The sequence below is a fragment of the Mustela nigripes genome, chromosome 15 (genome assembly GCF_022355385.1).
Source record: "Mustela nigripes isolate SB6536 chromosome 15, MUSNIG.SB6536, whole genome shotgun sequence".
Lineage (NCBI taxonomy): Eukaryota > Metazoa > Chordata > Mammalia > Carnivora > Mustelidae > Mustela > Mustela nigripes.
This window is the reverse complement of record NC_081571.1, coordinates 900792-913977: the sequence shown is the minus strand read 5'-3', so window position 1 is coordinate 913977 and position 13186 is coordinate 900792. Positions and strand designations below refer to the sequence as shown.

The following is a 13186-nucleotide window of genomic DNA, read 5'->3' as shown; positions in this document are numbered from 1 at the left end:
AAGATCTGAGCATTAATTCATTGGGGAGTATTCAAAACAACTGTCTTATTTTATTTTTAAATATTTTATTTATGTATTTATTTGTGGGGGGCAGAGAGGGGCAGAAGGAGAGGTAAGCAGTCTCCACACCCAGCACAGAGCCTGATGTAGAGCTTGATCCCGTGACTCTGAAATCATGACCTGACCTGAAATCAAGAGTTGAGTGCCCAACTAACTGAACCACCCATCCAGACGCCCTTCAACTGTGCTATTTTAAAAAGCAAAAATAAAAAATATTTTATGGTAAAAGTATTTTCACCTAAAACCAATTCCTCAAACTACACAAATGTCAGGCAGTTAACCTTGCCATAGACATGAAGTTTGTAAAAGACACAAATAAATGAAAGAAATTCTTCCAAAGCTTTCAACTCAAACCCACACTTCTCTTTGCTACCTCCAAGAGCATCCCATCATAGAAAAAGCACAGCCTTAAGAGCTACACATACTGGATTTTCTGTATCCCAGCTCCTTATGTCAGTTGCATGGCTTTGAGTAAGTCATGTAAACTTGGAGTACCTCACTTTCTGAGTAACAGCAGTAGTAGTAATAGTAAAAGCAGCTAACATTCAGGGAGAAGTGTTAAAGTATTTACATAAATTAGCACATTTAATCCACACACAATAACATACACAGGGATACATGTTATGGGTAAGAAAACAAGGCAAAGAGGTTCTGTGATTTGCTCACACACATCAGTAAGCCAACAGGCTTCTTCTCACTGAGTTGTATCTGAGCCCACAGCAGGACCTCCTCTCTCTAGCGCAGCCCCACAATACCATGGACAGATCTGTGAAGCAGGACAGAAGAGGGTTCGTATCAATTGAGATACCACCACCTAACTTACAGGACTGTTACAAGTAACAAAAACATGCAACATAAATAACAAGAAAAGGTATGCTGTAGCTTGGATTTTGATCTCTAACAAAGCCAATTTGTTCAAAATCCTATGTTCATTCCTACCAAGTACTGGATCTTGATTTGGCATCTGGTAGTTTAAGCCTTTCTATTTTTAATAACTTTATTAATTTAATAAAAAGCTTATTTTTATTAACTAAAAGAATGTGTTAGGAGGTAAACATCTGTGAACAGAGCACTAATTTGAGCACAGACCCACTCTGGGGCCTCAACACTCCCCATACCATGCTATCCCCCACCACAGTGATGTCACAGAGTTTGAATCTGTCATTCCCTTCTGTTCTTTTTAAAAATGGTTTTGCCATAAATACATATATCCTAAAAAATCTACAGTTGTTTCTTAGCTTTATAAAAATTGGTATTGGGTGAATGGGTTGCTCAGTCGGTTAAGCGTCTGCCTTTGGCTCAGGTCATGATCTCTGGGTCCTGGGATTGAGACCCATATAGGGTTCCCTGCCTAGTGTGGTGTCTGCTTCTCCCTCTCCCTCTGCCCCTCCCTCCTGCTCCTGCTCATGCTCATGCTTACATGTGCATGATCTCTCTCTAAGAAACAAAATCTTTAAAAAGAAATTGGTAGGGTGCCTAGGTGGCTCACTGGGTTAAGCCTCTGCCTTCGGCTCAGGTCATGATCTCAGGGATCCGACCCAGCATCCCCTTCTCTCTCTCTCTGCCTGCCTCTCTGCCTACTTGTGATCTCTGTGTGTCAAATAAGTAAGTAGATAAATAAATAAATAAAATCTTAAAAAAAAAAAAAAGAAATTGGTATCTACATGGCTAATTTTGTGCATCATATTGACTGGATTAAGGGATGCCCAGATAGCTGGTAAAACATTATTTCTGGATGTGTCTCTGAGGGCCTTTCTGGGAGATTAGCATTTGAATTAGAATGAGCTGAAGATCTGCCCTCATCAGTGTGGGCAGGTAACATGCAATCCTCTGCACTACACAAGAACACAGATTCTCTCTTCTTGAGCTGGGACCTCCATCTTCTGCCTTGACAGCAGGAATCCTGGCTCTTGGACCTTTGGACTTTCAGGTTTACACCATCAGCTCTGTGATTCTCAGGCCTTTGCACTGAGACTAGACCAAAATTACAGTTTCATCTTTCCTGGGTCTACACTGCAAATGGCAGGTTGTGGGACTATTCTAAACCTTTATAATCACACATGCCAATTCTTTCTTACAAACCTCCTTTTTTAATATATATCCTATTGATTCTGTTTCTCTGGAGAATCCAATACAGTATCATACTGAAGAAATTTTTAAATATATTTAAATATATTTATCAATCCTTTGTTTTTTTCACCTTTTTAAATGGGAACTTTAATGAATACAACTGCTTTGCAACCAACTTTATCACTCTTTTCTTTTATGGTACTTTTATGCGTCTTGTTTCAGAAATCCTTCTCTATCTTAAAGATATGATCCTTTGTCCTCCAAATATCTACTATCTAACTGTCCTCTTTATATTTAAGACCTTAATCCATCAGAATTTGGTTTTTGTGTATGGTTTCTTCCACGGATAACCAAGTATCCTCATACCATCTATAAAGAGCTTATCTTTCCCCAGGGATCTGTTGCCACTTACTATCTATCCAGTTTCCACATCTGCAAGGGTCCTAGTCTGAAAACTCTACTCAATTAACTAATTTAACCCTCTCTGTGTCAAGTAAATATTGTAGCTCTACAATACAGCAGGTCTTGATTACTACTGGGATAACTGGTTTTGGCTTTTGGTTCCTCTTCCACATAAATTTTAGAATCAGTATTTATAAATTCCATTAAAAACTATGTTGGGAAGCTGACTGGAAACAGAGTGACATTATAGACCAACTTAATGAAAATATCAAATTTATATTGTGTTTATTAATAAAATGGTATTAATTTTAACTTTATAAAAACTTTCAAAAAGTTTTTATAATTTTCTCCATATAGGTCTTACAGATCTTCATACACAATATTCTTAGAAATCTTTTAAATGTATTGCTATTGAAAATTAATTTTCTCATCCCCCTACCTTTTTAACTGAAGTATAGTTGATACACAATGTTACACTAGTTTCAGGTGTACAACATAGTGATTCAACAACTCTATACCTTGCACTATGTTCACCGAAGTGGAGCTATCATCTGTCACCATATAATACTATTACAATATCACTGACTATATTCCCTATGCGGTCCTTTTATCCTGGTGACTTATTCATTCCATAACTAGAAACCTGTATCTCCCACTCCCCTTTACCCATTTTCCCCCTTTCTCCTTTCCCCTATCCTCTGGTAACCATCAGTTTGTTCCCTATATTTATGGGATATATATATGGTTCCCTATATTTATTCTGCTTATTGTTTATTCATGTTTTATTTTTTAGTTTCCACATATAACTGATATCAGATGGGGGGGTATTTGTCTTTCTTTCACTTATTTCACTTAGTATAATACCCTGTAGGTCCATCCATGCTGTTGCAAATCTCAATTTTTTTTTTTAATGGTCGAGTAATATTCCACTGAGTGTGTAGGTATATGTATGTACACATAACCCACAGCTTCTTTATCCAGTCATCTGTTGATGGGACACTTGGGTTGCTTCCATATCTTAGCATTATGAATAATGTTGCAATAAACACAGAGATGTATATTCTTTTCAAATTCATGTTTCCTTTTCTTTGGATATACTCAGCAGTGGAATTATGAGTCATATGTATCTTTTTTGAGGAACCTCCATATGGTTTTGACAGAGGCCGTACCAATTCACATTCCCCCAATAGTTCACAAAGGTTTTTTCTCTACATCCTCGTTATTTTTGATGAAAATTAACTTTTTATGATTACATTATTTACACAGAAATATATGCAGAAACATATACTGTATAGAAATAGAGAACTGTCATTAACTTTTGTATATTGGTTTTATATCCATCCAAGTCACCTTGCTAAACATTAAACATTTCTAAATATTTGTGAATTGAGTTCTTCATATATATAACATCTGATAATGAAAATCTTTGCAGGGGGGGGCTTCTTTCCTAATACTTGTATGTTTTTGTTTCTTACTGTCTTACTCTACTGGGTAGGCCTTAGAACACTGTTGAAAAACAGGGGTGACAGATGTCTGCCAAAGTTTTAATGTTCTTTATTAATTTGAGAAAGCTTCCTTTTATTCATAATCTGCTAGGTTTTGTTTTTTAAATATCAAGAATGTTCTTGAATCAGTTTCTCCCTTACATAGTGAATTCCTAGGGAACACCTAACTTGGTCATAAGAGGTTTTTATATACAGCTCGATTCAATTTGCTAATGTTTTGTTTGGGATATTTACTTGACCTGTCATTTTCCTTTCTAACGAAATTTTTGTCTCATTTTGGTTCTGAAATTTTGATGGGCCCACAGAATGAGTCAGCATTCTTTATTTTTAGAAAGACCTTTTTATAAGTTTGGTAAGTTCTTGCATATGAAAACTATCTGTGCCTGCTGCTAAATTTTTAAGGTTACTTTAAATTACTATTTCACATTCCTTAACAGTTATAAAACTATTCAATTTTTGTATTTCTTCTTGGGTCAGTTTTGTTAAACCGTACTTTTCTTTTTTTTTTTTTAAACTATATTTTTCCAAGAATTTTCCCATTCTGTTTTCAAATTTATTGGTAAAAAAATTACTCAGAGAGTTGTCTTTTTAATCTGGACCCAATCTATAATCAGGTCTCTTTTTTCATTGGAAATATTGTTTGTGTAAGCATCCTTTCTTCTCCGTAATCAATGTTGCTAAAAGCTTGTCTATTACTCTTACAATGAACCAACCTCTGGCTTTACTGATGCTTTTTACTACTGGGAGGTCATCGAGAGGATGTGACTTTGGGTTGACCCACAGGCTGGACCTGAGCAACTGGAGGTTTCTCCTTAGAATGTACATGCTACCCACCATTCCCATACTAGGATCTATTTCAAGGACATAGCCTTGAGAATATAAGGTATTATTGAGACCATCTGGACTAAATATGTGACTGAACCCAGTTAAAGCCTCTATATAAACTTCTAAGATTCAGAAGGAGGGGGGTGTGTGTGTACACATGCACAGATTGATCTACCCATCTTGTGGCCAACCAAGGTGAACCTTGTATATAAGTTCCCTTGCTTATTAAACCTGCCATCTATCAATCTGGAATGGCTAGCTTCTTCCTTAGGTCATTTCCCACACTCCCCATACCCATGCTGGTTTCAAGATCTCACCCAGGGAAATTCTGAGTTTGCAAACCAATACCTACTATCTGTTCTTTGTTTAATATCCCAAGAGGAGTGCTGCTTTTTGGCATTTGCCCTGCGGGTAATCTCTTTCCTCCCTCTTATGTACTCCTCTTAGGCAGTGTATCAATTGCCTGCAAGCTCAGTAATGTATCAAAAAGCATGTTTTTACACAGTGTTCAGAATCTAGTTGCTCTGCAGTATGGGAGCCACCCAGAGAATCTAGCCTGCCATATATTTTGAAATATTTTAAAAATTCTCTTCAATTATTTTTTAAGATTCACAAGTAACAGTTTTATCAGGTTAACCTCTTTTGTTTATTCCATCCTAGTTTTATACATACAACTCTTTTTATTACTCTTCCCTATAGCTATTGTACTCTGTATTCCACATGATTCTACCCTCCTTGGCAGCCAATTCCAACATCCCCAGGATAGCATTTATAATATAGTCTTATTTATCAAGTGTTACTTACTGCAAAGTTAAAAGGACAGAATACAAATAAGTATGTATTTGATAATTTACTGAAAAAAATCTAGTAAGATATAGAAACAGACTGCTTGGCAAGAGAAGGTAATGTAGAAAACCAAAATCTTTCCAATTTCTAAATGTGTTGAGCACAGTATAGGAACTCTGAAAATATTTGTTTAATGAATTTAGAAATCATAGAAAGACTTAAGTCTTCAATATAAAAGTGTAGTAAAAATGTCAAGAGATTCACTAAATCTATGCCATTATTTTCTGATCAGAATTATACTGGAAGGGGCACCTGGGTGGCTCAGTGGGTTAAAGCCTCTGCCTTCGGCTCAGGTCATGATCCCAGGGTCCTGGGACCGAGCCCCGCATCGGGCTCTCTGCTCCGTGCAGAGCCTGCTTCCTCCTCTCTCTCTGCCTGCCTCTCTGCCTACTTATGATCTCTGTCAAATAAATAAATAAAATGTAAAAAAAAAAAAAAAAAAAACGGAAAAAAAGAATTATACTGGAAGAGAAGAGTAAGGAGAATGAAATAATATGGTGCATTTACTGTGAAAAAATACTGCAAAATGACCACACACATACCAGAATTTTCATCTGCTTGGCACATACTGTCTAGAACCTCTTGATCACCTTCTGCAGCTATATATGCCCAAGTATCAGTTTCATCTCTTGTATTTCTCCTTTCTTTAAGTAACTGCTTGTTTTCCTTCGTTTTGTGATCTTCTGTGATTTTACAATCTAGTGATATTTCTTCTCTTTTCCGATTATTCTCAGGAAAATCACATTTTTCTTCTGGAGTTAATTTAAATAAATCAAATGCATTTCTGATTTCCTTAAAGGCTGGTGAAAAAATAAAATTGAGAATAAATATGAGTCACAAATTTCTGCTGCAATCATAAGAAAATCTGGGTGTTAAGCAGTTATTTTTAAAATGTTTACTAATACTTGCCTTGGTTATAAAGCACGATCAAATTCACCATTCAAAGCCATGAAGTTATTTCAACTGGCCTTTCTATTGGCTGTTCAATATTTAGAAAGGGTTTCTAAAGCAAATAGCTGTTAAGTGGTTAGAACTAATCCCAGTTTTGAAAGGCTTACTAAAGATGGTGAGTCTCAAAATAATCTTAGTCATGCCACCACCGTCCTGCTAAAACAACTGCCTTCAACTGCATCCTGAGGTTAACCTTACACAAAAATGATTCCTGGTGGTGAACGGGAGAAACGGGTGCCAGCACACTGACCATGCTAAAATTATACCTGTTGTCTGTGAAAATCCACTCAGCTTTTAGCTAAAGATAAAAGTGGAAAAAGAGGGGCACCTGGGTGGCTCAGTGGGTTAAGCCTCTGCCTTTGGCTCAGGTCATGATCCCAGGGTCCTGGGATCGAGCCCCACATCGGGCTCTCTGCTCAGCAGAGAGCCTGCTTCCCCCCTCTCTCTCTGCCTGCCTCTCTGTCTACTGTGATCTCTCTCTGTCAAATAAATAAATAAAATCTTAAAAAAAAAAAAAAAAGTGGAAAAAGAATATGGGTTAAGCTTCTGCTTTTGGCCCAGGTCGTGGTCTCGGGGTCCTGGGATCGAACCCCACGCCAGGCTCTCTGCTCAGCGGGGAGCCTGCGTCCTCTTCTCTCTCTACCTGCTTCTCTGCCTACTTGTGATCTCTCTGTCAAATAAATAAATAAAATCTTTGAAAAAAAATTTATTAAAAAAAAAAAGTGGAAAAAATACTGGCAAAACACTAGCTGTGAGATAATGACCTCTAAAAAGGGCAGAACAGAACAAAATTAGGAAGAACTCCATTATAAACTCTGGGTACATACCAGACAGGATTTATTAGCAGGGATGTTGAAAACTAGACTCCCAGGTAAGTACCATTATAAATAGGATGAACAGCAGTTTAAGACTATATGTTGAAGGTAAAAGTGTATCAGAAATAGACAAATAAAGATAGTAGGAGGAAGAAAAAAATTATCCAGCTTCAATTTCACAGTATTTTGAATCTCTACTTTTTGAAGAATAATACATGTTTAAAACTATAGTACTCTGACTAGATAGCCTTTAAATTGTAAACTACTTTATGCATAATCCATCAAAACAAGTGCTCCTTCTCAGCTTCCAATACCCTACTACTTACTACTAAATCACAGCTTAGGCTTATAACCAAAATCTACTTTGACGATTACTCTCAGCTTTTGGGAGAAGAACCAGGGGAAATTCTCTCTCTCTTAGAATCACCACCTCATTAGAACATATGTTCCAAGTACTTATGGTACATGAACTAAAATACCTATTGGGGTTTTATTCCAATACTACAATGGTGAATGTTTTATAAAGTACATGATTATAGTAGTGACACGTCATGGATTCTCAATATGTTGTATCTTTCTGATCCAAAATTTATACTCTATATTTTATTTACACAAATGACTCATAGCTAAATACAACACATGTATTAACAGTAGTTTGTCTCATTCAGCATCCACTATAAATAGACACATTTACTCTTCTACCACAACTAACTAGTGTCTCTGTGATTCTAGTGTACTTCATCAAAAGGAGAAACAACAAAGTAAACAGAAGAGAAAAAATTACAGAAACAATATGAACCGTAACATAATAAACTAAGGTAACTGTTTAAATAAAAGTAGCATAAAGTGCTAAATTCTCCAGTGAAATTTTCTAGTTCTATGACATTGCAGATTAGAAATGAGAGACTGTCTTCACACTAAATTGAATCCTTTGTATAAAAGATGACAATGGTAAATGACAAAATGTTAGTATTCACACTCACTCTTTAATCCCTTTGGCTCTTTACGGCCTTTTTCTTCCTTGTCCAAATCATGCCTTTTCTGGTTTTTCTCTTTGGGTTCATTTTTTTTAATCTCTTTCTCCTGAAAGAGACATATGAAAGACCCAAAACAGGAAGAGAGAAAGAACTGATATTATATATTTGAAGATTGGAAAACACAGGTCCCTGGCATCAGTGGCTGCATTTTGGGTACTACGGCACATAACCTCTAATTATTAAATCTTTTTCCATATCAACTGCTTCCACAGTCAGGATTATCCCTCAACCACGAAGATTTACAAAATATCAAATTCAAAACCCAACACCTCACTCTAAATATTTTTCATTATTAAAAATTCAAGAAAAAGGGGCACCTGGGTGGCTCAGTAAGTTAAGCTGCTGCCTTCAGCTCAGGTCATGATCCCAGCATCCTGGGATTGAGCCTCACACTGGGCTTTCTGCTAAGCAGGGAGCCTGCTTTCCTTCCTCTCTCTGCCTGCCTCTCTGCCTACTTGTGATCTCTGTATGTCAAATAAATATATAAAATCTTTAAAAAAAATATTCCAGAAAAATTCTCCTTTAGTCCTACTAATGAAACATCATTATTTTTATTTCTCCATTCTGATCTTTGTAAATTTACATAGATAATTTTGTTTAAAATTCATTTTCCTTTATTTATACTGCATAGATATTTTTACGACTGAGTTTATAATTTTCTTCAGCGTAGTATTTTACAAACTTTTCTATTTTTGCTACCTTGACCTCATAATTAGTATTTCAATGGAGAGATAACAGTCCCAAAGTTGATACAACAACATTTTCTTAATCATTTCCCTCATGTCTAGATAGTTAGTTGGACTGGTATTAGTTTTAGTAGAACTACACTGCCATAAATATGTTTGTATATCTAGCTTTTCCCTGCGTTAAAATGATCTCCTTAAGATAAATCCACAAAGAATAATAGATGAAAAAAAGATCTTTTTATAGCTCTTGGTAAATATTGCATATATGAATACTTTCATAATGAGGAAACTATGTACATTTTGAAAAACCATACAAAATAACTTTTATAATGATGGGATAAAATCCTATTAAACATTTTTTTCAGATTTAAAAGGCTTGTAATTATTTGTACATACTATTTAAATAAAAAACCGTATAGTGAGACAGAAGGGGATAAAATACCAAGCAAGGAAAAGCTAAGCTGATGAAGCTTATTTTCAGCGTTAATACACAAAGCTACATACCACCTGAGTACCCCTAAAAAAAATCCTTTTGTTCCCAAATTAGTCCTCAATTTTCTAGTTGTAATCTAAAAAAGGCAAGTTTTAAGACTAAGAGATAAATTTGGGAGATCCAAAAGCTAGATGATCTTCAGTATTTATAAGTGCTTACTCTAGTCACATAGTAAGTAACTTAACTACTGAAAACTATTCTTATAGTTTGTTTCACGGTTTCCTCTTTGTTTTTGTGAAATTTTTTGATCACTCAAAAAGAATGCCAGCTTGATCTGAATATTTCTGTATTCTGTAAGACTTTGACTGCCCTTCAACCAATCCCCAGAGTACTTACCTCTCCACCTGAGTCAGGGGACCTGAGTCCTCTCTCTTCCACACCTGCTCTTGAACTCCTCTGTGTCTGGACAGGTAAAGGCAGCAGCTTATCAAACTCTGTGGTGCTTCTGCCTTTGTCCTGATTCCTTTGCTTCTTGTATATAGTTTTCTTCTCTAGGAAAAGATTCCTGTTTTCTAGTGTTTTGCTCTCTTTAAGTTCCTCGGTCTTTCTCAGTTTCTTTCTTTTTCTCTTTGCTTTGACATCTGCATCCTCATCAGCACTCACAAAGTCATCTGGCTGTTTATCAAAATCATCTTGAATTGCATCTTGCCCTGCTTTATCTTTTATGCTTTTAATCTTCTGTTTCTCTTCTCTGTTGTCAGAATGTAAATCTTCACTGTCATCTTCTTGAAAAGGGGAGTCATTAAGTATACTTGATTCAGATTCCAACTGAGATTCAAGACATTTATCTTTTTTTGTTTTTCTGTTTTCTCTAGAATCTTCTCTTAATTTATTCTTTAAATCTCTTATTTCACCCTTTTTAACTTTCTTTAATTCCTTTGTTTCTTTTGTATCCTCTTTCTTGGGTTTTTTGGATTCCTTTAATTCTTCTTTGGCTTCTGAAATTCTTTTTTTTGTCCTTAAATCAAAAGCAAAACTTTCAGAGGAGCTTTCCAGGTCTGGTTTGGATTTATCTTTGAGTTTCCCAGTCTTTGCTTTTTTCTTTTTCATATCATCTGGGCTTTTCTCTTCTCTATATCTTAATTTTTTCTTTTTCTTCTTTGGAGAAGTATCTTCTTTTGTCTCACTTTGCTGATCACTATCAGAATTTGCCTCAAATATGTCATTATTTAAGGACAGTCTCTATAAAATATAAAAAGACTTAACTAGTCATTAACATAGCAATTTAAAGATTTTGAAAAGTAGTACTAATGAAATCTGGTAGAAATGTTTTTATTTTCAAGTAGTTTCTCAAGTTCTTAAAATTATTTATCTAGGGGCGGGGCGCCTGGATGGCTCAGTGGGTTGAGCCTCTGCCTTCAGCTAAGGCCATGATCTTGGGATCTTGGGATCCAGCCCCGCATCGGGCTCTCTGCTCAGCGGAGAGCCTGCTTCCCCCTCTCTCTGTCTGCCTCTCTGACTACTTGTAATCTCTAATAAATAAATAAAATCTTTAAAAAAATTTTTATCTAAATTGAAGTTGTATATTACTTATGTCTCTGATTTAGCAAACAGGCCTTGGCGATGACAGTAAGTCTCATTTTAAAAAAGCAAATAAACACAGTGCTAAACAAATGGTGTCGCTGAAGGTCCCAAACTAAACTAAAACAGAAATGAACAATAAAAGCCTTATGTATGGTGTGTTTTATATGATTTGAAATTCAAATTTTTGTAAAACACCAAGAAAGTAATTTGTATAGACTTTCTTGGCTGCCAAAAAAGTAGTTACCAAACTAAATGCAATCTAAATGTTTTTAAAGAGCAGATCTTAGATATCTTTAAAGGTCCTGTTGTATTTCACAGTTACATATGGAATGGGCAAAACTGCACACAAATCTTACTTCCCCAATTGATTTGATTTGTGTTGGAACCTGAAATACCTCCTATGGAAAATGAATATTTCACCGTTAAAAAAAAACCCAAAACAGCAAGAACAACAACAAAAACCAAAACCAAAACAAAACAAAAAATAAAACCAACCAAACAAAAAACCCCACATCTTAAAAATATTCATGATAGGCGCAAAAACACTGCAAAGTATTTTCAGTTCTCATTCCCCAAAGTCTTTTCTTCTAAATGATGTGCGGGTGGAAAGGGAGGGAAGATAGGTACACTTTAAAAACATTTTCCTGGGCACCTGGGTGGCTCAGTTCGTTAAGCATCTGCCTTCTGCTCAGGTCATGATCCCAGGATCCTGGGATCAAGACCCACACTGGGCTACTTGCTTAGTGGGAAGCCTATTTCTCCCTCACCTTCTTGCCTGCTGCTCCCCCTCCTTCTGCTGTCTCTCACTAGCTCTGTCAAATACATAAAATCTTTAAATTAAAAAAATTTAAAAATTTAAAAGCCCACATTTTTCCTATAGTGTCTAAGAAATGAACATCACTGAGGTTAACAATATAGTGAGAGTATGGTGGAACTGGCATAACTTTTTGAATCTCCCTGAATTGCTTCATAAAAAGACAGACCTGGGGCACCTGGGTGGCTCAGTGGGTTAAAGCCTCTGTCTTGGGCTCAAGTCTTGATCCCAGGGTCTTGGGATCAAGCCCCACATTGAGCCCTGAAGAGAACCCATACTGGGCTCTCTGCTCTGCAGGGGGCCTGCTTCCCTTCCTCTCTCTGTCTGCCTCTCTGCCTGCTTGTGATCTCTGTCAAATAAATAAAATCTTAAAAAAAAAAAAAAAAGATTGACAGGTCAATCCAAGAGGAGTGGAAGGAAGGGGCAGAAGCTGTACGTGTACAGGGTGACTGCAGGTGTCTATGGACATGTGAAGGGCTGGCCCAGGCCAGGTCCTGTGAACTCTCGAAAGTATTGTCAGTGGTCTCTTCCAGGACTTCCATGACAAAACCCCAAAATGAGCAGAAACTGCTGAAATTAGATTCCAAATAAAGTAGGACAGGAGAAACAGAAAACACAGAAAAGAGAAAATTCAGATTTGGGCAGGGGGAAGGTGAGGTAGGGTAAAACCAAAGCCAGGAAAAAAATATCTCATTAGGTCTAAGGCCATATTTTTTAACTAACCCTTAAAGGACACAGCTCAGGAGCCATTAAGTTAAAAAAAAAAATTATCTTGTCCACTTCTTTTGCTTTCTAAAACATCAGAAAAAGTAATTTCATATCAATATAAATAGCAGAAAATTAGGGTAAAATATTTTACTGAGTTGTTATAAGAAAAAAACAGACCAAGGAATAGAGTACTCTAAAACAATAAAAGCATGCCAGAAAGACATGCCTACAAAACAGTAGAGAAAATAAACAAAAATTTTGAGGCATCACACAAAAATACCAAGTCACTTAGAAGAGAAGGAAATTCAGATTCATCTTTTTTTTAAAAAAAGATTTTATCTATTTATCTGACAGACAGAGATCACAAGTAGGCAGAGAGGCAAGCAGAGAGACCCCAGGACACTGGGATCATGACTGAGCCACTGTGGCACCCCAGATTCATCTTAGAGA

At 36.3% G+C, this 13186-nt stretch overlaps 1 protein-coding gene across 1 annotated transcript in view; it reads right to left on the bottom strand.

Annotated features, from left to right (window-relative positions):
• The window catches only part of MPHOSPH8 (M-phase phosphoprotein 8), a 57879-nt gene that overhangs the window by 18422 nt on the left and 26271 nt on the right, over positions 1-13186 (bottom strand). Inside the window, exons 3-5 of the mRNA XM_059377709.1 lie at positions 10027-10872; positions 8458-8557; positions 6251-6508 (exon numbers count right to left, since the gene is read on the bottom strand). Of these exons, the coding sequence (XP_059233692.1) occupies positions 6251-6508; positions 8458-8557; positions 10027-10872 (1204 nt within the window). The remainder of the gene's footprint in view (positions 1-6250; positions 6509-8457; positions 8558-10026; positions 10873-13186) is intronic.